We start from the raw sequence: 25,303 nt of genomic DNA, 5'->3' as shown, positions 1-25,303 counted from the left end.
AATAGCTCTTGGTCACTGGTCTGCCCCCTGTACAGGACTTTTATGCAGACAATTTCACCTTGAGCCCAAATCTGCCGAGACTAAACTTCATTCTGCCTAATATTAGGTGGAGATGGACATATATTTTGGGAACTGTGAACCATCTCTTCTGCCTCTGAGCCAGGCCCATACCTCCTGGGAAGCAGCATGGTTTAGTGGAAAGGGCACGGGCCTGGGAGTCAGGCGATTTGGGTTCTAATCCCACCTTCCCCAAGAACCTGCTATGTGTCCTTGGACGTGTCACTTCACTTCACTTCTCTGTGCCACTGTTCTCTCATCTGCGAAATGGAGATTCAATACCCATTCTCCCTCCTGCTTAGATTGTGAGCCCCATGCAGGACCTAATTACCTATCCCAGTGCTTAGTACAGTGCTTGGCACATAATAAGTGCTTAACAAATGCTACCATTATTATTATTACTATTGGGAAGCAGCATGGCATAGTGGATTGATCTTGGGCCTGGGAGTCAGAAGGTAATGGGTTCTTATCCCAACTCCACCGCTTGTCTGTTGTGTGGCCTTGGTCAAGTCACTTCAATTCTCTGTGCCTCAATTTCCTCATCTGTAAATTGGGGATTAACACTGTGAGCCCCATGCGAGACAGGACTGTGTCCAACCCAATTTGCTTGCATCCACCCCATCTTAGTACAGTGCCTGGCAGAGAGTAAGAGCTTAACAAATACCACAATTAATATTCTCATTCTTCTAATTATTGTTATTATTATTATTCTGGCAAAGTGAGCACATATGCTTGACAGACAAGCATGTTGTTCACTCTTAATCCCTGGTCTCCCATCCCTATCCTGCTTTGAAAGGGAACTCATGAAGAATATAGTCCAAGTTTCAGAATCTAGCATCCTTGAAGCAAGAATAGATTAGTGTTCTGTGGGAACCTGGCCCATAGAGACAACTGTAAATCAAACATCCTCTTGAATTAATTAGGACAATGCAGCTGTACACAAACATATGAGAAACAAATAATCTTGTGCCCATGATTTTTATATATTCTTTCTAATCCTCCTGAATTAAAAGTCCTAATAACCAATCCCCCAAATATCGGCTAACTAATCAGATATGGAGGGGCAAAATATATAAAATTATTACCCCTTCATTTGCCCTGGAAAGATAAGGCTCCTTGTCCCTCATATAGTCTACAAACACACAATCGTTCATTGGCCGCCGGTCGGGAAAGAAGACAAGATGGTGAGAATTTGGGGGAGGAAGAATTCATATGTGGTGCATGATTTCACTGGTTCCAACCTAGCTGTGCTATTCTCCTTTATTCTTACCTGTTTGACTTTCGAAGGACATTGAACAAGTCTCCGAGTTTTGTGTCATTTTGGAACACACTGGGAAGACTTGAGAGGAGCTCCCACAGAATGGTTTGTTCCTGCACTTGTGATAAAAATGACATCACCTTGACTGATTCTTGGAAGACGATCACCTGATTGTTGGGGTCTTTCGACATCTTGAGAAAGAAAGCAGTAGAAGAATGAGGCCAAAAAAATTTCAAAACTTATGCTTTAAATAACTGATTATATTTTTAAATAACAAAGAATTGGAAAACATTCATTGGGAATTCCTAACAGAGAATTTCCTCCAGTATAAACTCTTTCCTATATTAAAATTATATGGTTTCATTTGTGGACTCTGTGCATTGTTGAGTGGGTAAAATAATCAAAAGGAAACATTTTTTTCACTCAAGCAAGTAAAGTGGACAAAATTTGCAACTAAACAATAACTGCAGATTTAAGTAAAACTGTATCAGAGGATGAGAGGTCCATAATGGATTACTAGAGGGAAAATTGAGAATGGAGTGAATTAAATTAGGGGTGTTTGTTACATTCCTAATATTGAGGATGATTATCCAGGAAGGCAGCTATCACCTGGTGGCCTTTCTAGCATCTTGTCGGATCCAGAATCCTGGCCTGGATGGGCCACTTCTCTAACCTCTGTTATGCTGTGTCTCATGGTCTCTTGTACTTATGTACAACTGCTTTTTTGCAATTTGATTGCCACATTTCTTTTACTATGAAATGTTGTACAAGTTATTTTTGAACATTTAATGTATTCCCAATTTGGGTTGCTCAGTTGGGAGACATTTTTTTCCTCTCAAAAATGAAAGATTTGAGTTCTAAAGTTCTGGAACAAGACAGGAGTTTGACATGTGATTAGGGGAGCTCCAGGTGTAACGTCATGAACATCTGAATTAAAAGCCATTCAGAGAACACGGCTTTACTCCACATATATTGTAATCATTGCTCATTTTACCACTCAAGGGGCTTGTGGTAAAAAGATATTTTCAGGGTAGAGTTTTAAGTGCTTCTGAATCTTTCTATTATGTAATTATTTTTTGTTTTACTTGTGTTTATGTTCATTTTTCTAGCACAAGAAATGTCAGACTACAGAAAATGAACAGTGGACTGGAAGGGAACCATTATGTTTAACTCTCGAGAATAATTAGAAAATAAGGCCTTAGATTTGAATTTGCAAATTACAATAGTAACTGAGTCAGCTTTACAAAAAGCCTCCTATAGATTCTGAAGAAATGAAATAGGGGCTTTTCCCTTCTTCATGGAATTGGAAGGGAAAACCTCCTTTTTTTACTTCTTTGATTTTACCACTGTTGAGCTTGCCTTTTACCCTTCCAAAACAATCCACTCAATCAATCAGTCACATCTATGGAGTGCTTACTGAGTCAAGGGCACTGTACTAAGCACTTGGGAGAGTACAATATAACACAGGTAGTGTACATGTTCCCTGCCCACAAGAAGCTCACAATCTAGAGTGCCTAAGTGTTTTGCAAATACTAGTCACTGAGGCTTTGCCTCATCACCAGAGGTGTGTCTACACCAGCATTTCCATTATTATCTCACTTCTGTTGCAATACTGAAATCCTTTTAATCTTGGAACAATGCTTATGCATAATTGGACATCTTGTGCAAAGGAAGTGTAAACATCTCAGTATCACATAGGACTAGGTGTTCTGAGTAAAACTTGCCAAGAGTAAAGATGGCCCAAGATAGGCAAATGGTTGGAGAAGCATTTCCTAGCTTGTTTCAGAATGGGTTGGTCATGAATTCACCATGAGTCAGCACTGAAGCCAGGAAGGGGCCTGGGACACCTTTGAGGAAGGAGAACATTTCATCCCACAAGCAATGTTATTGCACTTACCTGAGAAAATTGATTTCTTAATTCCTGGAGGAAAGACTCTAGGAGAGTCAGGTTGGAGAGGCAGAATGTGACATAGGTTTTTTTCCCTACATTTACCCAGGAGAAAGGGGAATGGGTGGTGTATGATGGCTGGGTTTCACAGATTTCCCTCCTGAGTTTTTCTGAGGTTGAATTTTGCCTAAGTAGCTAAAAGAGAAAAACATTTGAAGTGAGCAGAGAATTGGAAAGATAATAGCGAGCAAAACTCGCAAAGAATAACACTTTCACCCAATTGATCAGCATTGAACCATATCCACATTAGCATGTATAAAACACATATAAAAATGGCACTGAGCTTTAATTTAGAAAGGAAGTAGCACCCAACATACAATGAATGGGGGGGAAACGTCACAGTCAGAGGTTACAACAAAAATAATAATAACTGTGGTATTTTCAATCATATTTATTGAGTGTTTACTGTGTACATAGCACTGTATTAAATTCTTTGCAGAGTATAATATAACAATAAAGAGACACATTCCCTGCCCACAGTGAGCTTACAGTCTAGCATATTTGTTAAACACTTACTGTGTGCCAAGCACTGTTCTAAACAATGAGATAAATATAAAGGTTATCAGGTTGGGTGCAGTTTCCATCCCATGTGGGGCTCATAGTCTTAATCTCCATTTTACAGATAAGGTAACTGAAGCACCGAGAAGTGAAGTGACTTGCTTGGCTCAAGTTCACACAGCCAGACAAGTGACGGAGCTAGGATTAGAACGCAGAACTTTCTGATTCCCAGGCCCATGCTGTCTCCACTAGGAAACACTGCTTCTCAACCCAGTCAGCGGTAACAAGGTTAATTTAACTCAGTTTACCTTTTCTGATAGGTCTAGAATTAAAAATAATATCTGCTATTCATGTAGATATTTCAGTATGGAAATTTTAGGACTTCTCTTAAGCATCAGCTGTAACCCTACCTGACAGGCTATGAAGATTAGCAATCTCCTTTGCAGCAGGTTTAAAGAGGAAGGGTTTGGTGCTTATGCTTTAGGAGTAAAAGGATTGTGTCAAAAGCAAAAAGTCAGATGTGGATGAAAAGTCATCTTCCTTAAACCTTCTCTCTTGATTCTCCTCTAGACTGTAAGCTTGTTATGGGCAGGGGACGTGTCTGCTAATTCTGCTGTATTGTACTTTCCCAAGTGCTTAGTACAGTGCTTTTTACCTAATAAGTGCTCAATAAATGCCAGTGATTGATTACTTTGCCTCACTCTCATCTCTCTTACTGCTGACCTCTTGCTTTGACTCTCTCTCCTGCCCAGAACACCCTCCCCTGTCACAATAAATCAGTCACATTTATTGAGTGCTTACTGTGTGCAGAGCATTGTACTAAGCACTTGAAAGAGTACAATATAACAATATAAAGTAGTTGGTAGACACATTCTCTGCCCATACAAGTTTACAGACCACTGCTCTCCCCATCTTCAAGGCCATTCTGCAACTACATCTCCTTCAGGAAACCTTACCTGATTAATCTCTTAACTCCCCATCCTATTTCTCCCGTTACTGCCACTTCAACATTTCTATATCACCTATACATTTGAGTTCTCACCCTCTAAACCCTAGGGGCCTCACCCGATCCTGTCCCTGATGGTACTTATACATATATACTTATGTTTATACTTGGATGCTTCCCCTACTGTGATTTATTTTAGTGTCTATCTCCCTCACTAGACTGTAAGCTCCTTGAGAGCAGGAATTGTCTTCCAACTCTAGTGCACTCTCTCTGTGCTTTGCACAAAGTGCTCAATAAATACCATTGATTAATTGATTGATTGAAATGTGGATACTCCCTGCCCCACAACATTCCAAAACTTTAGTAAATTACCACACATGTATGCGCCTACACAGTGTAGCTATGGCAACCTCCAATCACATACCCCTCTGAATTAGGAGTTCAAAAAGAGGGAGAATTAAAATGATGGAGGCAGAAGTGGAAAAAGGAAAGAAAAATTTCAGGGGGCTACTCCTTAGGCATCTGTCTTTCTAGTGGGCCACTAAAATTCTCTCTCTCTAATCAGGGAATCATTTCTTTCCTTGATCAAGAGGCAAACTGATCATATCCCAAGACACTTTACCATGCCTGAAAAAAAAATACGACTTTGGAAGTAGGTCAGTGTTCAGTACATCTCTGGGGATACTTCAGAGCACTGTAAGGGGTCCAACCAGTATAGCAGACAAAAGAGGCAGATAATGGGAATACTAGGAAGTCCAGCAAAAAGCAGCATAACCGGAACAGCTGATAAGAGAATGCTTCGACATTTTGAAGTCAATAGGAGCTGTTGTCTTCTGTCACCAGTCACCCTCTCAACTTTCCAATATGCTACTCTGTGTGTAATAATGATAATAATGATAATGATGGTATCTGTTAAGTACTTACTATGTGCCAAATACTGTTCTAAGCCCTGGGGTAGCTACAAGGTTATCAGGTTGGATGCTGTCCCTGTCTAATGTGGGACTCACAGTCTTAATCCCCATTTTACAAATGAGATAACTGAGGCACAGAGAAGTGAAGTGACTTGCCCAAGGTCACACTGCAGACATGTTGCAGAGCTGGGATTAGAACCCAGGCCCTTCTGGCTCCCAGGCCCATGCTATATCCATTACACGACATGTGTGAGTAAAGTGTGTGTGTGTGTGTGTGTGTGTATCATTAAATAAGTGGAACTTACTGAATGTTTACTGTGCAGACCTTTGTACTAGGCACTTGGGAGTTCATAATACAATAGCATTAGTAGACACGATCCCTATCCACAGAGAGATTATAGTCTAGGGTATATGAGTGGAATTGGATAAGAGAAGAGATTGGTTAAAAGGGAGGAGTAATGAGGGGGAAGTCATGACTGTGAGGGATATTTCATCATCAGTAGCAACAGCAGCAACAATTATTAAACATCCATCAATCAACAAATCAATCACTGTTAGTGAGCTCGTATCAGGTGCAAATCATGGTAATAAGCCCTTGTGGGGTTCAACAGAGTTGGGAGACTAGATACCTACTTACAAGGAGCTTACAGTCTAGTTCAGGAGACAGACATTAATACACATAAATAAATTAAGGATATGTAGATAAGTGTTGTGGGGCTGAGAATGGGTTGAATATCAAATGGTTAAAGGGTTTAGTTTCAAGTGCATAGGAAATGTAAATGGAGAAGGAGGTGGGAAAAAGAGGGCTTAATTAGAGAGGGTCTGTTGGAGGACATGTGACCTTAATAAGGCTTTGAAGGTGGGGAGGGATAGACGACATCGAGGCAGAGTGTACAAGCTGATGCTAGAGAAGTGAAGTGTTCCTGGATGGACCGTAAAAGCAGATCAGTGAGGTAAGGAAGGAGAAGGAGAGCAGATTGAGTGCCTTAACTGGTGGTAAGGAGTTTCTGTTCAATGGACAAGTAGAAGACCAATCACAGAGACACTGTGCTCTGAACCCCTCTAGACTGTAAGCCCATTGTGGGCAGGGAAAATGTCCATTTAGTGTTATATGGTACTCAACCAAGTGCTTAGTACAGTGCTTTGCACACAGTAAGCACTCAATAAATATGACTGAATGAATGCATACTGCACAGTGTTCTGCATACAGTAAGCATACAGTAAGCACTTTAAAATATCACTGTTTAATTGATTCATAAATACCCAAATAAGAAAGCAGTGCTGGAACAACCAGAACTAGACTTCCCCTGAAGGAAAATTTGATTAAGAAAAAGTCTCTCTTTGCCTATTGTTCCAGAATGGCTCTTCTTATTTCAGAGCCTCCCCCTCACTCAATCAATCAATCAATGGTACTCATTATGCTTAGAGCACGCCTTTCACTTTGTTCATCCCACAGAACTGAAACCACAGTTTCCACTGTATGGTGGTTCAGATGATGTCAGGCAATGCATTGGTAACAATTACCTTCTCCAAAATGAGGATCCGGTCAAGTATTTGACTGCTGTTGAGGGCAGGGGTGGTTTCTGGGGTGGTACTTTTGCTGCTGTCCAGATCGGAGGCTGGTGTGGAAGACGTTGTAACTAAGATAATAGGGAAAAGTAAATTACTCTCTAAGCATAATTCCAATATATTAGCACTCTGAAAAGGTGAACCGCTTTGGACGGGGTCTGTACTGTGGGCCACATGCCATGGGACTTTGGTTTTGCAGGGTCTAACCCCTCCATTGGTTTCTTGACTATCACAACACTGGGGGAAGAGGAGTTTCCAGTCAATCATTTTAACCTGGCTCACATAAAAGCTTCTGTACATTTGACTAGCTAGACTGGTTCATTACCTGACAAGCCTTGGCATTTTTACCTGGGCCTAAAGCCACTAGTGGCATCCATCTGCATAATTTGGAATATCAACTGCACACTGACTAGAAATCGTTTGGATTGGATCTTTTGTTTTCTTGTTTTCTTGTTTAGCTTTGCTTTATAATTATTCCATAGGGAGGCTGAAATCTGCTAAGAAACTTAGAATTTTTTCTTCCCTGAAGTGCTGTCTCTGGAAATGTGGCTGGGAAAGAACTGCGATTCCTTGGCAGACATCCAATAAAGTTCAATTAAGAAATTCCCATGGCACCAGCAAGCACTATTGGTAAGGGTAATGCTTCTCTTGGGATTAAGCCTGAATCCAATGGAGAAGCATTTGGGACTCTAAGCAGGCTCTGTAAGCTCTGTAGACCAGTCGGCTATATTTTGACAAAACGTTTTTGCCTCTCAACTTCACAACCAAATTTCAGCTTCCCGAAAGATCCCCCATTATGGCAAAGTGGAACTTCTTTCATATAGCTCCACCAACATATTTCTGGGAACTGAAATGGTCATTTCTGCTACAACATGTGTTTTTGCTATGTGGTTTGAGTAGGATGCTTTGGAAGAATGGGGGGGGGTAGATAATTTACCCATATGGGGTTGCAAACTGGCTCTAATGCCATCTGACCTTGACAGGAAACTGTTTTCAAGGAGACAGCAGAATTGTGTGGTAAATGCAAGTATCTAAAATTCTTTGTTCATTAGAAACTTACATTGAGCAGGGCAAAGTGGTTTCTCATGCAGAGCTGATGACACTGATCGTTACCACTGATCAGTGTCAGAAAAATGGTAGCAAAACATGTGAAGTAAAATAGTACACTTCAAATTTTAGCTTTTTCACTTTCATATCTTTCTTGAATTCCCTCTGGATTGTACTGCAAGTGTTTTCAGACCAGCTCCCCCCTTGTTCCTTATTTACCACTGAAACAATGGCTGATACAATATGATTTCTGCAGGAACATGATTGTTTGCAGGAACATAACTACTCCTCCCTTCTCTCTTTCTACCACCCACCCCACACGCTCCGCTCCTCTGCCACCCACCTCCTCACCATCCCTCGGTCTCGCCTATCCCGCCGTCGACCCCTGGGTCACGTCCTCCCACGGTCCTGGAACGCCCTCCCTCCTCACCTCCGCCAAACTGATTCTCTTTCCCTCTTCAAAACCTTACTTAAAAATCACCTCCTCCAAGAGGCGTTCCCAGACTGAGCTCCTCTTCCCCCTCTACTCCCTCTGCCATCCCCCCTTTACCTCTCCGCAGCTAAAGCCTCAGTTTCCCCTTTTCCCTCTGCTCCTCCACCTCTCCCTTCCCATCCCCACAGCACTGTACTCGTCCGCTCAACTGTATATATTTTCGTTACCCTATTTATTTTTTAATGAATTGTACATCGCCTTGATTCTATTTAGTTGCCATTGTTTTTACGAGATGTTCTTCCTCTTGACGCTGTTTAGTGCCATTGTTCTCGTCTGTCCGTCTCCCCCGATTAGACTGTAAGCCCGTCAAACGGCAGGGACTGTCTCTATCTGTTGCCGACTTGTTCATCCTAAGCGCTTAGTACAGTGCTCTGCACATAGTAAGCGCTCAATAAATACTATTGAATGAATGAACTACTCTGTTTTGGAGGAATACTTAAATAACCTCAGCTATATTCAATGGGAATCTGTGATAGCTCAGATGTACTAGACAACTCCCTTCTTTTCTTAACCCTGAACAATTTGCAATTCAGAGCATTAAGGCTCTTTCAGCCCTCCAGAAAGGCCTAAATTTCTGATTTTACCCAGATGTGCCATAATGTGTGTTTTCACTATGTGATTTGACTCAAAAGAGATGGGAGAATTATGGAACATTCTTCCAGTAACACAAGCCTGCTGGACACAGTACGGCATGATACTGGAAGAAGCAGTTATGTATATATGGTTTGGGGCACATAAATTGCCAGCAAAAGCACATCTCTTTGAGCTCTGAAAGAACCAGTGAGAAGCAGCATGGCCTAGAAGAAGGAGCATGGGCCTGGGAGCCAGAGGACCTGGGTTCTAAATCCAGCTCCACCACTTGTCTGCTGTGACACCTTGGTTATCTTCTCAGTGCCTCAGTTCCCTCATCTGCAAAATGGGGTTTAAATGCCTGTTCCTCCTCCTACTTAGACTGTGAGCCCCTAGGGGGACAGCGTCTGTGACCAACCTAATTAACCTGTACCTACCCCAGCGCTTAGAACAGTGTTTGTCACATATTAAGGGCTTAACAAAATACCTTTTTAAAAAAGTAAAAAATTCCAAAAAACAAAACAACCCCCCTCTTCTCCACAACCCCCCTCTTCTCCCATGTTATGGAAGAGCAGGGTGGATTTGTAAGGACTTAATATTCTAGCCCTCACAGGCTGAGGCAGCTATGGGGAAAGTTTTAGTTTCTTAGAGGGACACTTCTAGACTTTATGTCTCCTTCTGGGATGTTTTCGGATCAGCTCTGTAGTGGTTTAGGGTTGAATTTGCTATTCCCCATCGTTCTTGTTAAACTCTACTATAATGGACCAGCATACCCGGCCATGTAGTTCTTCCTTCTGGAACTCCAGTGCTGGGCTGGGATGAATTACTTTCCTTTTGCACGCCATTCGACTTCCTTGGGATTTCACTACTGGTGAAGAAAAGCAAAAAATCGTACAGCTTGATTAACATTCATTTCTCCCCAAAGTTAGAGGAACGTAAAGTGAGAGTTCTTCTTCTAAGCTAATCCTTCTATTTGTATTGGTTTTCTGAGATTTAATGAAAGTTTCCACAAAGTTTTACCCTCTCTGGGAAAACACAAAGACTCTTACAAGGTGAAAGTTTATCCGGGGGAAATGGTCCTAACACTGGAATGAGTAGCTATTTTTATGAGAACCTTGTATTAAAATGTCTTTGGGTAATTAAGGGTTTTTTAATTATACTTTGGGATTTTCTGTACAAACCTTTCTCTTTTAAATGAAGACTTGGAAATTGGTGAATCGGCAAAGAACAGCGCTCCTGCTGCCACAGAAAGGTGTAGGGGGAATCTGCTCCTCCTGACTGAGGTTAATCCACCCTGCTACTTCTGGTACTAAACGAGGCATTTGGGAAAAGCAGCTTGGGGAACATTCTTCCCTTACTGCAGCTGCACATTCATGGCATAGGCAAACACGGACTGAGCCAGCTCTGGGGGCCTTGAGAGAAACAATGAAATGCCCAGAGTGCCTGACAGGTCTGAAGGCAGTAATGTGTCTGTTCATTGTTATATTGTACTCTTCCAAGTGCTTAGTATAGTGCTTTGCACACAGTAAGCACTCAATAAGTACAATTGAATGAGTGAAGGAAGCACAGCCTATCAATTAATCTGTGGTATTTAGTGAGCATTTTCTGTTGCAGAGCACTGTACTAAGTGCTTGGAAGAGTACAGTACAACAGAGTTGGTTGTCACGTTCTCTGTCCACAAGGAGCTTGCAGGTTAGAGGAGGAGACAGACATTAAAATGTCATGGATATGCACATAAATGTTGTGATGCTAAGAGAAGAGTGATTACCAGAAAAGTGCTTATTTGGGTAGCCAATAAGATAACAAGGGCTTTGTATTAGATGAAGGAATTAATGATGAGTTAATTAATAGGAGGCAGAAAGATCTTATGGAAAGAAGATGAGACTGGGGATCAGGAAACTCTGCCACTGGTCTGCTTTTTGACCTTGGGTGATACACTTAACTTCTTTCTGTGCCTCCCTTCCCTCAGCTTAAAAATGGGGATAAAATACCCACCAGTAGGGTCAGGAAAATAGCCAAGCTGATTATTTAGCATCTATGCCTGCACTTAAATAGTGCAGACTTGAACATTACCTAAAGAAAATCTTTCCACAGAAACCATTGCCAGGATTATCCTCACGCCACCAAACCCACAGGAGGTCATGGAAATATTGCTATACTGATGGGCTATCCGTAGAAACAGCAGCTCAGTATTTACAGGGCAATCTGGGGTTATTATGCTATTGCCATTCTGGAAATCACTGCAGAGCAGAATCAGAGTCTCTCTTGGGAGAGACAAGAGGGTTAAATATTGTCTTTCGAAAGACTTCTTTAATTGGATGTTGTTCAAAATGAGATTTTCATATCTTTGGAGAAATGGATGAGATTTTAAAAAGACTATCAGAGAGAGCCCAACCATGCAAATAAAATCAGCCTCAATCACTAGGGTCGGTCCTGAAGTAGTTTTTCCTGAAACTCCTGAAAGTTATTGTGTTCTGGTCTATGCTTTATGAAGGAATCTGGGTAAGGGGTTGGAAGGGTAATTGATAGTGCAAAGACCACACTTTTTCCCTAGAACTACAGGTTCAATTATGTTTCAGAACTGCATCAACTGCATTACTCACGTACATTCTCTTCACTCATCAAAAGACAACAGTGACGATGCCTCCAAGCTCTTTATTTTTCCCAACCTCTGTATCATTTGATCTCCTGTAAAGCTAATTTTTAACTGGATAAGGAGAGAGTTATATTTGTGCCTGATCCCTGGAGTTTTTCCTGCCTCCTCCTATAAAATGTATTGGAAGTCCTGCGTTCAAGAGGTCTGTGTGAATTATTCATGACGATAGATACTGTTCTCCTAAGCCCTTACGCTGACTGTTGGGAATGGGAAAACTACTTCAGATGAAAATAGGAACTGACCTGAACCTTTTCCCATCCCTCAAACTAAACTTACCAAAAGTTTTAAGATTGTTGAGCTTACTTTGCTATTCTTTTGGCTTTGGCACATCTAGTTTTGGGCTGATGTCTTAGCAAATAAAAGCTCCTCAGTACTTCAGGGTTTTGGAAGTAATAAGAGGGAGTCCTCAAGAGATTTCTTAAAGTTGGAGGCAGAGAGAGACAGAGACCAACACAGAGAAAAAGATAATGAGCAAATGAGAGTAAGACAGGCAGTGAGAGGGAGAGAGGAGAAAAACATTTGGAGAAAAGAGAGACTTGAAACAGGAAGTAAAAGGAGGCGAGCAAGGCTTGAAACTTCCTAAAAAGGGTAAAGAAGAAGGAAAACATGGTGAATCATTTGTGTCTTTGTTTTCATATCAGTATGTGAGCTTTTGTTTCCACATCTTGTCACACTGCTTGTTTCATCTAGGTTACCTGTGCTGAAGAGACATCAATCAACCGATTTTATTTACTTATCACTTAATCTGTACAGGGCAGTGAACTGAGCACTTGGGAGAGTATAATACACTTAGTGGACAGAATTCTGGTCCCCTTTGGGTACTTATTCAGAAAGTTCTCTGCATTTCAGAATGTTTAAGACAAAAATTTATCTAATCTGCTCAGAGTTACATGTATTGGAGAAAAGAAGCAGCGTGGCCTAGTGGATAGACCATGGGTCTGGGAATCAGAAAGTCCTGGGTTCTAATCCCGGCTACACCATATGTCTGCTGTGACCTTGGGCAAGTCACTTAACTTCTCGGGGCCTCAGTTACCTCATTTGTGAAATAGAGATTAAGAGTGTGAGCCCCATGTGGGAGAGGGACTGTGTCCAACCTGATTAACTTTTACCTACCCCAGCACACCCTTTTCAAGGAGTTTCTGGTACTCTACCAGTCTCGACTATGGGAGGAAGAGTCAAGCAGAGGCAAATCCATTCCATTCCTAGCTTGGGCAGTGGCTAGCGAGTGGAAGACAATCTGCTACAAGGCAAAACTCACTTGTGCTGAGCAGCAGCAGCATGGGAGAAAGTCTAGGATGGAGACTCAAGTTCACTGCAGGGAAGGAGGCAGTGGTAAACTACTTACATATTTTTACCAAGAAAACTCTATGGATACACTACCAGAATGATTTCATATGGAGGTGGGGGCGTTATGGGATAGATGTGTCCATGACGCCACTATGGGTCGGAGATGACTTGACAGAATAAGAAAAGGCAAGAGCAGAAACAGGGCCAACTGCCTTGCAACAGCTAATGGATCACTCACCCACGTTTTCAATGTGATCTTTCTTCTCTGAAACTATAAATTTTCCATTTTTTTTTAAAATGATTTGGTTAAGTGCTTGCTATTTGTTAAACACTATTCTAAGTGCTGAGGAAGATACAAGTTAATTAAGTTAGACACAGTGCCTGTCCCACATGGGGCTCACAGTCTAAATAGAAGGGAGAAAAGGAGAACTGAGGCACAGAGAAATGAAGTGACTTTCCCAAGGTCCCACAGCAAGCACTTGGCCGACCCGAGATTAGAACACAGGTCCTCTGATTCCCAGGCCAGTGCTTTTTCCACTAGGTCATGTTGCTACTTAGGGTTCAAATATAGGCTTCTAGGAAGAGGAATTTCCTAGCTATCTTTGAGGTCTCTGCAGAAATCTCAGAGCTGGCTGGCTTCTGAATCTGGTTTCTTAGGGCCTAGATTAGTGCCATAATTATGGAAACTCAGTCCATGGTGGCAAGGTCGGAAAGAGGTCAGAAGCACTCCCTGCACATGGCATTAGCCACCACTGGAGACCAGACACAAGGCCCTTATTGTCCTAAGACATTCTGAGCAGAGCAGGTGGGAGACAGGGCAGGAGGGATTGGGTGTTGGGGGTGCTGGGGGCTGTCCTCAACAGTCCAGTTCCCCAGTACATGAAAGGGAGGGGAGAAATTCTACTGCATCCTTTCTTTCCAACAGTGAATTATGCAGGTGGTTTGGTATGATGATGAGCAAAGCGGATCTTCCTGGAGCCAAAGCAAGCAGCTGAATGAACTCAGTAACAGAAAGTCGGTGCCAGTAGAACAACCCTCCAAAAGACTTGGAGTCTGGCCAGAAGGCAGAGAAGCTTGAGTGTGTTTCTCTAATGAGATTGCTGTTGGGCAAAATGCAGGAGTCTCCTCTGATTGGACCAGAAATCTCATTTTCCTGGGGCCCCCAAAATTAAACAGGAGGGCTGTTCTTAAAAGAGGGATACTAGACTGCATTCAGGACTGTTGTGACTTTGTGAGCATAAAGAAAAGGGAACGGAAAGGGTTGATTTACATTCTTCCACAACCCGGCTTTATCGTCGGGCCACAGAAAGCATAAAAGTTAATAGCACGGTGGGACGTAGCGTTGCTGCAGTTTTATTGTGGTGGTTAATTTTGTAAATTAAGTTGCAATTACCTGGTGCTTGAAGGAAAATATTGGCTGGAGATCCTGGACGTAAATGAAAAAATACAGCCGGGTCCCTTGTGGAGAGCGCTGGCTAGGGAGGCTGAGAGTTTATGCAACTAATCCTGCTCTCCCCGCTACTGACTCGGTGAATGGGATAGAAAGCAGATACCTTGTTGCCACTCTGCAGTGATGACCCATGCAAAGTGTACTAATAATGATAATGATAATAATAACCTCGGTATTTATTAAGCACTTACTATGTACTAGGCACTGTACTAAGGCCTGGGGTGGACACAAGCAAATCGGATTGGACAGAGTCCCTGTCCCACATGGGGCTTACTGTCTTAATCGTCATTTTATAGATGATGTAACTGAGGCACAGAGAAGTGAAGTGACTTTCCCAAAGCCACACAGCAGACAACTGGTAGAGCTGGGATTAGAACCCATGACATTTTGACCTCCAGGTTTATGTTCTATCCATTACACCATGCTGCTTCCTCATTCTGTATAGGGAGGAGAAGGAGAATGCTCCCATCACTTGGCCTTCATTCTGGGGAAGACACCAATCGATCACATTTATTAAGCACTTACTGTATGCATACCACTGTACTAAATGCTTCAGAGGGTACAATATAATAGAGTTGGTCGACACATTCCCCTCCAACTATGAGCTTACAGTCTAGAGCTGACAGTCTACATTTCCCATCTGATGCACTCTGACCAAGCTGTTATAAGGAACCCAAGGCCATACTCCCCAAATCGAGGAGAAGGACACGACAGGGCTGATGTACAGGTACCATCCACTGTCATTTCTCCTGTCCATCTCTTGAATTTGTCCAATATTAACTGGCGGCAACACCCAAAATAAGGGTGGTGGTCAAATCTTGGAGGCTTATGATATGATGCTAGAGGGTCCCAGCCAGGTTTTCTGTCAACACTCCCATTTCATTAACCTGAGAAATTGTGGCATCATCCTTCTTTCTAATGGTGCCAGATTCACTGAAAGAATCTGCTATAGTGTCATGAATATTTAGGGCATGGAATACATAAGTGGGATCCGAAACCATTAGTAGAATGGCAAAAGCAACATCCCCCAGAACCTACCATCCATTCCCAATGAAGAGTCTATTTGGAAGTGCTAACCCGGAACAGAAAATATATTCTGTCCAACAGTATTGCTTAAAGGTGTTGCAGAGCAAGGAGTTTATAAGCTGCTTTTCTTCATTAGGTGGTAAGCTCCTTGAGGACAATTGCTATTGCTGCTATCCTGCTATTTCTTTAATGGATCACACTTCTTCTACCGTCCCCCACTCTACACCATATTTTGCCCACAGAGAAGACTAAGGAATGAATGAATATAAACAAACAAATGGATGGTATATTAGAGTGTGCTTAATTTTCAACAGTCCTAATTTAACTTCAAATCCTATCTAAGGCCCTCTAAGCAGCATGGCCTAGTGGGCAGAGTGTGGATCTGAGAGTCTAAAGCACTGGATTCTAATCCCTGCTCCACTACTTCTCTGCTGTGTAATCTTGGGTAAATCACTTTACTTCTCTGTGTGTCAGTTACCTCATCTGTAAAATGGGGATTAGGTCTGTGAGTTCCATGTGGGACATAGACTGCGTCAAACCTGATTACCTTGTAACTACCCCAGTGCTTAGAATAGTGACTGGCATATAGTACTTAACAGGTACCATAAAAATAAAACATAATCACTGTCCGTCATTTCCCTAATTCAAAATGCTAACTAATAAGAGAAGCAGTGCGGCTTAGTGGAAAGAGCATGGGCTTGGGAGTCAGAGGTTGTGGGTTCTAATCCTGGCTCTTCCACTTATCAGCTGTGTGACTTTGGACAAGTCACTTAATTTCTCTGTGCCTCAGTTACCTTGTCTGTAAAATGGGGATTAAGACTGTAAGCCCCCAGATGAGACAACCTGATTACCTTGTATTTACCCAGCGCTTAGAACAGTGCTTGGCACATAGTAAGTGCTTAACAAATACCATCATCATTATTATTATTATAGCATTTGTTCTCTGCAGCCCAGGCAATCAATTAATGTTATTTGTTGAGTGCTTACCAGGTGTAGAGCACTGTATTAAGCACTTGGGAGAGTCCAACACAACAATAAAACAGACACATTCCCTGCTCACAGCAAGTTTACAGTCTAGAGAGGAGACAAATACCTATTCCGCTGTGCCCCAATCAATGTCATCCAGCCAAGATCCCTTACCTTTCCATAAATAGGGTGAGGTTAGCACCTGTTCTTCGGAGCAGGTCCTGGGGCCCATAGGGGGTGTCTTTGCACTTGGAGTCTGTATCGCATAGAAGAGTTTGCAGAAACGGGAAGAAGCCGGCACTGGGGAGATTTCGAGGGGCAAGGTAACCTGGAAACAAATTCAGTTGAAAATATAATGACACTGATTACTGATCATCAACCAAGGGGGGAGAGAAAGCAAAATCTTCTCAGCAACTCCCCAGCATCTTCCAAATGGTATTTGATTTTATTCCTCTATCAGTGGCTTTTTTTTTTGAGCATGTACCATGTGCAGAGCACTGTACTAAGCCTTTGTGAAAGTACAACTGAGTTGGTAGACATGTTTCCTGCTCACATCAAGCTTACAGTTTTGAGGGGGGAGATAGGCATTAAAATAAATGAATCAATTATGTTATATATAGGAATGTACACAAGTGCTTTGAGGCTGAGGGCGGGGTGAGTATCCAAAGAAACATTCCCAGAAATTCCAAGCCTGCAGGTCCCTGTGCTCATTCCAAGGCTTCTGGGAGCTCTAGTCTACATCCAGCCTTTGGCCTGGAACATTCTCTCTCTTCATATCTGACAGACAATTACTATCCCCACCTTCAAAGCTTTATTGAAGGCACATCTCCTCCAAGAGGTCGTCCCTGAATAAGCCCTCATTTCCTCTTCTCTCACTCCCTTCTGCATCGCCCTGACTTGGTCCCTTTATTTATCCTTCCTCCCAGCCCCACAGCACTTATTTAAATAACTGTATTCTTATTTATTTATACTCCCCTTCCAGACTGTAAGCTCGCTGTGGGCAGGGAATGTGTCTGTTATATTGTTATATTGTACTCTCCCACGCATATAATAAAGTGAATGCTCAGTAAATATGATTGACTGACTTACTAAGCAAAGCTTTCTACTCCACAGGCCCAGGATAGCATTTCTAAACCCAAATAGCTTTGTTCCATATTAGCCATACAGTCATAAGCTCCTCATGTGTACATTGTTCACACCTCTCCAGCTTCTGACATCTCAACTCAGAGCTATTTTTTCCTGTAACTGTAGAAAGTGGCTTGCACGTTCCCTCCTTCTCTTCATCCAACTCCACCCTAAATTCCCTGGAACTTCAAGACCTGAGAAAGATATTACAGGTGAAAATGCCAGTTTTTTCTCACAAATTGTAGTGGGCAGGATGGAAGGAAAATGGTTCTGTAACCTGAATGTTTGTATTTGCTACAACACATACCCCGATGGAGTGTGCTTGCATTATTTAACACAAGAAATGAGCCGGGCAATACTGAACTCTGCACAGTTGGATTTGAGAAAACAGCCCAGATTGACTTCCTGAGCAGAGTACCAGCACACTGAGTTTCAAAGGAGAGGGTTTCCAGACCCAGAGCAAAATGCCAGGTGGAAGGGCAGAGTGAAAATTAGAAAAACAACACCTTGAAAACTACCCAGTCCAACTTAAAAACACCATCAATAGAGGTACCACCAGTCTATCTTTTATAAAAGAACAGAGGGTTAAAAAGGTAAAACCAGTGTGTTGTATTGTACTCTCCCAAGCACTTAGTAAAGTGCTCTGCATACAGTAAGCCTTCAATAATTATGAATGATGATAGATTAATAGGAAAGGGAATTAGAACTTGGATTAGCAAATGGAAGTTTACATGATTGATATATGCTGTCCCCAACATCACCAGCACTGACAGAACATCTGTTGTGCATGAGGCACTGAACTAGGCGTTTGGGGTGGCAGAAAACCCAGAAGGTCTGGGTTCTAATTCCAGCTCTGTCACGTTCCTGCTGTGTTACCTTGGGCAAGTCACTTTACTGCTCTGTGCATCAGTTTCCTCATCTGTAAAATGGGGATCAGATACCTGTTCTCCCGTATCTCTAGACTGTGAGCTGAGTATCCTCGAACTACCCCAGGATTTACCATGGTGCTCAGCACAGTTATTATTAATTGTGGTATTATTAATACTACAGGGGAAGCAGAGTACGAGCCTGGGAGTCAGAAGTTCATAGATTCTAATCCTGGCTCCTTTACTTCTCTGCTGTGTGACCTTAGGCAAGTCACTTCATTTCTCTATGCCTCAGTTATCTCATCTGAAAATGGGGAATAAGATTGTGAACTCTATGCAGGACAGGGACTTTGTCCAACCCAATTTACTTGTATCCACTCCAGCCCTTAGTACAGTACCTGGCACATAGTAAGCACTTAGTAAATACCATAATTATTATTATCATTATTATTATCACCCAGGAGAAGGGCAAAAAGTGCTCTTGTCCTCCAGGAGCTCACTTGTGGATGTAAACTGCTAGTCAAGAAAGGTGAAAACTGAAAATAAAAGAGTGTGATGAGGAGGGAAGGAAAAAAAGACAAAGGGAAATGATAGCAGCATTGTAAATGAATAGAGGCTTTAGAAGCAATAGAGAAGCTACATGGTCTAGTGGAAAGAGCATGGACCTGGGAGTCAGAGGACCTGGGTTTTAGTCCCAGCTCTACCACTTGTCAGTCAGTCAATTGGAATTATTGGGTGCTTACTGTGTGCAGAGCACTGTACTAAGTGCTTGGGAGAATACGATAAAACAATATAACAAATGCTTTCCCTCCCCACAACAAGCTTACAGTCTAGAGACCTTGGGCAAGTCACTTCACTTCTCGGGGCCTCCGTTACCTCACCTGTAAAATGGGGATTAAGACTGTGAGCCCCAAATGGTCCAGGGACTGTCCAACTTGGTTATCTTGTATCTACACCAGTGTTTAGTATAGTGGCTGGCACATAGTAGGTGCTGAACAAATGCCATTAAACGAAAGTGTGTGTTTCCATAAACTCAGCAAACCACTCCATGCTAGTTTGAGGTAAGAGAGGTTCATTCATTCACTGCCCCAATTTCACCAGTCATTCCAGTTAATCAATCAGTCATATTTATTGAGCTTTTACAATATGCAGAGCACTGTACTAAGTGATTGAGAGAGTACAATACAACAGAATTAGTGGACAAGTGCCCTGCCCATAACAAGCTTACTGCCTAGAGGTTCCAGAAACAAATTTACCATCAGTTTATGATGGGATCCAAAGCAAACGAGAGCAGAACACAAATAATTGCCCCTCTCCTTTCTCATTGTGATGAGAGTCAGTGAAAAATGGCAGAATGTGAACCCCAGAGATTTCCCCTCTCTCCCTCCAATCCAACCTTCACCTGCACTGCAATAGGAAAGTCAGGAGAGTTTGAGGGGGTTGAATGGCAGGAGTAATTTTCATTTAGTATTCATGCTTAGGGGAAGTTGGAAGCACTGAGAGAAGCAGTGTGACATAGTGGAAAGGGCATAGGCCTGGGAGTCAGAGGACCAGGCTTCTAATCCTGGCTCTAACAATTGCTAGCTATGTGACCTTGGGCCAGTCATTTGACTTTCCTGAGCCTCATTTTTCTCAACTGTAAAGTGGAGATTAAATTTTATTCCTTCCTACTTAGACTGTGAGCTCCATGTGGGACAGGGACTATGTCCAAACTGACAAAACTTGTATTTACCCCAGAACTTAGAATAGTGCTTGACAAAAAGTAGCGCCTAACAAATGCCATATAAACAATTAATGAGTTCTACTTTCCAAGCTGTTACTAAGCTTTTTCATTTCTGCACTGCACTTGAAAATTTGTTCTTACCTCTAGGGCATGAGCTGAGAAAAAAGAGATTAGGGTTCAACCCAACCTTTCGGCAGACAATTCACATGCTGTAGGTGTTCTTTCTTCTGCTTAGGGATTCTCTCCCTTTCCCTCAGCCAATATGTGGTTGGATCTTTGGTGGCATGACTGGGTCTTCTGTGACTACCATTTTTTTAATGACAGATGTTAATCACTTACTATGATCCATGCACTGTACTAAATCCTGAGGTAGAGGGGTAGATACAAGAAAATCAGTTTGGACACAGTTCCTGTCTCACATGGGGCTCAAAGTCTTAATCCCCATTTTACAGATCAGGTAACTGAGCACAGAGAAGTACAATGACTTTCCCAAGATCACATAGCAGACAAGGAATCAGCATAGCATAATGGATAGAGTACAGGACTGGGATTCAGAAGGTCATGGGGTCTAACCCAGGCTTTGCCACTTGTCTGCTGTGTGACTTTAGGCAAATCACTTCACTTCTCTGTGCCTCAGTTCTCTCATCTGTAAAATGGGGATTGAGACTGTGAGCCCCACATGGGACAGGAATTGTGTCCAACCTGATTTGCTTGTATCAACCTCAGTGCTTAACAAATGCCATCAGTATTATTAAATGGAAGGGCCAGGATTAGAACCCAGTTACCTGACTCCCGGGACCATGCTATTCCCACTAGGCTTCACTGCTTCTGCTTCCGTGCCTCTTGGACATAAAATATCCATTAGCACTAGAGGAAGGAAGGCTTATATCCCACTATTTCCAGGAGCTGCCCTCTCTCCAAAACCTAAGTTTTCACAGGCTGCTGTGGATAGAACATGACAGCACAATTTGGGAACATCCTTCCAAAAAATATGTGTCTTTCTGAATAGAAAAAGATGCTTTGTCAGACACAGAATAAGTCCTATGACATGAGTTTTCCTCAACATGGACTCCTACAAGAATGCTCCAGCCCCACCTACAGGAAAACTCATTCTACTCAAACTCGAGTCCAGTACAGTCCACTGGTGAGCAGGAGAGGAGGAATCTTCTTTGCTTTCTTTGCCAAGTAGGAAATGGAGCTGAAGAAGAAACAAACCAATTCTCCCAAAGTAATAACTGATTCCCCAAGGTGGCTCCAGCCATTAGTCTATGCTTTAAGAAGTAGTCAAGGCCATAGAAGGGGAGTTGAGCAACAGAATCAAAGAACCAGAGAGCACTTGGAAGGTATTGTACTAAGTGATTAGGAAAGTCTGATATGAGCTTACAGTCTGTGGCTGGAATGGTTACCTCCTTAAACTCCCTGGGGATAAAGACCTCACAACTTCCTTTGACAGACCCTTTAGAGTGATTTAACCTGAGAGTCAGAAAGTTCTTTCCTGAGCTAACTGATATCTCTCCTGCTTTCACTGAAGGTTATTTTGCTTGTTAAGCCCTGATAGACATAAAGAACAACTAACTGGCAGCCTTCCCAAAAAACCCTCTCATCCCCCTGAGTTGTCAGTTCTTCATTGTAAAGGATGACAATTCTTATTGCCTTTCTTCATACCAGATAGCCAAACCTGAATGAGCCTTGTCTTTATAATAATGTGAGTGTCCAGTCCTCCAAAATGGAAACCAAACCTGTTCCACGGATGAGACAATCCTTCTGCACAAATGTAACATGCTGAACAAGAGAACTGAGAAGCCTATAATAAGTGTGTTGTTATTTAGTAAGTGCTTACTATGTGCCAAGCACTCTACTAAGTTCTGGGATAGATACAGACAATCAGGTCTCACATGGGGCTCACAGTCTAAGTAGGAGGGAGAACAGGTATTGAATCCCCATTTTAAAGTTGAGGAAACTGAGGTACAGAAAGTTAAGAGACTTTCCCAATATCACACAACAGGTAAATAAATGGCAGAGCGGGATTCTGCTCGCTTCTACTCCCTTTTGTGTCACCCTGTCCTGTTATTCACCACTCCCCACTGGCCCCCCCATCTAGGCCCCGAAGCACTTACATACATATCTATAGATTCAGGATAATCAGGTCAGACACAATTCCTGTTCCATTCTCCCATGGGGAGAATAGATATTGAATCCCTATTTTACTGATAAAAAACTGAGGCTGAGAAAAGCTAAATGACTTGACCAATGCCACAGAGCAGCCAAGTGACAGAACAGGGATTAGGACCCAGGCTCCTTGACTCCCAACCCTCTGCTGTTTCCATTAGACCACGTTGCTTCTCTAACACTAGGATTGACAGAAATACTCTGCTTCTCTCTGTGAAGCCCTCAGCAAAAGAGAACCCGAGTTAGAGTTTGTTCATATTTCTGTTTTCCCAAGAGTCTGAACACTCCCACAAGGACAACATGCTTATAAATCTGCCTGAGCTCAGCCTGGATTGAAGAGATCTCTGGATCTTCAGCAAGGTGGCTGGAGATAGGCAGATTATATATGATTATATATGATGAATCTGAAGGCTGTTGTGGGCTTGGAATGTGTTTGTTTACTATTACATTGTACTCTCCCAAGTTCCCCTCTCAGGGTCACACCTGGAGAGTTTCCAGTACTCTACCAGTCTCGGCTACGGGAGGGAGAGTCAAGCAGAGGCCTACACATTCCATTCCCAGCTTGGGCAGCGGCTAGTGAGTAGAAGGCAATCTGCTACAAGTCAAAACTCACCCACACTGGGCAGAAGCGGCATGGGAGAGAGTGGAGGGTGGAGACTCGAGTTTACTGCATGGAAGGCGGCAATGGTAAACCACTTCCATATTTTTACCAAGAAAACTCTTTAGAAAACTCACAAGCAGCCAGGCCTTATTTGGGGCCATTTCAGCCTCAGGAAATGCTGATTCAGCCTCTTGAATATTCTGGAACCCAGGGACACAGTTAGGTTCCTCCTCCAGGCCAGGGAAACCATAATCAAGGATACCATTGTGAAGAATAGAAAGAAAAGCTGTTGGAAAAATTTTGCTTCTCAGAGACCTGGTTATGTCCACTGCAGTCTGCTCGTTCTGAATGGTCATTCTAAGGTTTTGGTCACAAAATCTTATGTCTTCCCTGGTTCTCAATGTCATTTGAAGCCCTCCTCAGAAGCACTGCAGTCTGTTAAATAATGCCTTTTAAGAAGGATTGAGTAAGTGAAAATGGTCCTTGAGATTTTCCTTGTGTGGGAACATTATGTGAAAACGAAGAGAAATTAACAAAATCACTTTATAAGACAGTATCTTCCCGCTTGCAACCTCTGACTCATAATACATGTGAGGTCTACATAATAGTAGGAGTAATTACAGTGTGGAGCAGAGCAAACAGTGGCATTAAGCAACGTTCTTTCTTCCATTAGAGTAACCTGTTTTCATTCCTAAACATGTATCTGGTTTTCCAAGGGCAGTGTCATTTATCTGTGTTCGGTGCACTTAATAATAATGTTGGTATTTGTTAAGCGCTTACTATGTGCCGAGCACTGTTCTAAGCGCTGGAGTAGACACAGGGGAAGCAGGTTGTCCCACGTGGGGCTCACAGTCTTAATCCCCATTTTACAGATGAGGAAACTGAGGCACCAAGAAGTTAAGTGACTTGCCCAAAGTCACACAGCTGACAAGTGGCCGAGCCGGGATTCGAACCCATGACCTCTGACTCCAAAGCCAGTGCTCTTTCCACTGAGCCACGCTCACTTATTCTGTATGGGTTATATGGGCTATATTGTCCTATAGCTCCTAAGAAAATGAATGAAATATCCTCTGGCTCCCTTGCATTGTGGAGGTTCTCATCAGTAGCCACAACATTTTCATTTAAGAAGGGCCTCCATTTTGGCCGCTGGAGGTGAGTGAGGCGAGACCATACTCCTCTGGGTTTGGATGTCCTTGGCTATGAAAGAAAGGTCACTGACTACCCTTCTACCCCTCCTGAAGGGTGTTATGGAGATCAGTAAGAAACTAAGAGCAAAGCCAATGACAGTGGGCTTTGTCATTTTTTTTCAGTGGTATTTATCAAGCACTTAATATGTGTCAGGAACTGTAGCAAGTGCTGAGGTAGATACAAGTTAATTAGATTGGGTATAGTCCCTGTCCCACACGGGGCTCACAGTCTTAGTCTCCAGTTTACAGATGAGGGGACTGAGGCATAAAGGAGTTAAGTGACTCACCCAAGGTCACGCAGCACAGTAATTCATCTGCTAAACTGTTCTGCCTAGCTCATCCCAGCAATTGCCAGGAATGTCTGGTGGACTGGGTCTCAGGAAGCATTTTCATTAGTCCTCAAGCAATGTAGCCTAGTGGACAGAGCACAGGCCCAGGAGTCAGAAGGCCTGGGTTCTAATCCTGCCTCTACCAGTAGCCTGCTGGGTCACCTTGGGCAAGCGACTTAACTTCACTGTGCCTCATTTTCTCAGCTGTAAAATTAAGGATAATTGACCTGAGGAGAGACCTTGGAGAGGAACCAGGAACCACTCTGCCCTCACAAATGGCCCTTTCCCAGTTGGAAGACTGTTAGTCCAGGGAGAGACATGGCAAGCACGTCCTGAGAAGAGAGGGTTAAAGAGGAAATACCAAGAAAAATCTACTGCTGCAGGAGCTGCATCCTGCTTCTGTTAAATATGAAGAAGAAGATGAAGACGTTTGGGCTGCAGATGATTTTTCTTTTATCAGTGTTCTCTCCATCTCCGACGGCCCACAAGAGTAGACACAAAATTGAACTGACAGTGAGCCAAAAGCAATTCCTGAGACCTGTGGAACTAAAGACACCAGAACGGAACATAGCCCTGCTCCTGGTGAATGTTAAATAGCCTATGCCAGGAAAGGTACCCAAT

General features: G+C 42.7%; 1 protein-coding gene and 1 non-coding gene across 2 annotated transcripts in view; one reads left to right on the top strand and one right to left on the bottom strand.

The window, feature by feature from the left end:
• The window catches only part of ABCA12 (ATP binding cassette subfamily A member 12), a 137,622-nt gene extending 130,375 nt beyond the window's left edge, over positions 1-7,247 (bottom strand). Inside the window, exons 1-3 of the mRNA XM_029068474.2 lie at positions 7,143-7,247; positions 3,213-3,398; positions 1,328-1,506 (exon numbers count right to left, since the gene is read on the bottom strand). Coding sequence (XP_028924307.2) covers positions 1,328-1,506 — 179 coding nt within the window. The 5' untranslated portion in view covers positions 3,213-3,398; positions 7,143-7,247. The remainder of the gene's footprint in view (positions 1-1,327; positions 1,507-3,212; positions 3,399-7,142) is intronic.
• Positions 7,248-23,030: 15,783 nt separating this feature from the next.
• Positions 23,031-23,168, top strand: LOC114813396. The gene has a single exon (XR_003761118.1). It is a non-coding gene; the product is annotated as a small nucleolar RNA SNORA7 (small nucleolar RNA).
• Positions 23,169-25,303: the final 2,135 nt, after the last annotated feature.

This window comes from Ornithorhynchus anatinus, chromosome 7 (genome assembly GCF_004115215.2).
Source record: "Ornithorhynchus anatinus isolate Pmale09 chromosome 7, mOrnAna1.pri.v4, whole genome shotgun sequence".
In the NCBI taxonomy this organism is placed as follows: Eukaryota; Metazoa; Chordata; class Mammalia; order Monotremata; family Ornithorhynchidae; genus Ornithorhynchus; species Ornithorhynchus anatinus.
This window is presented reverse-complemented; position numbering and strand designations above follow the sequence as displayed.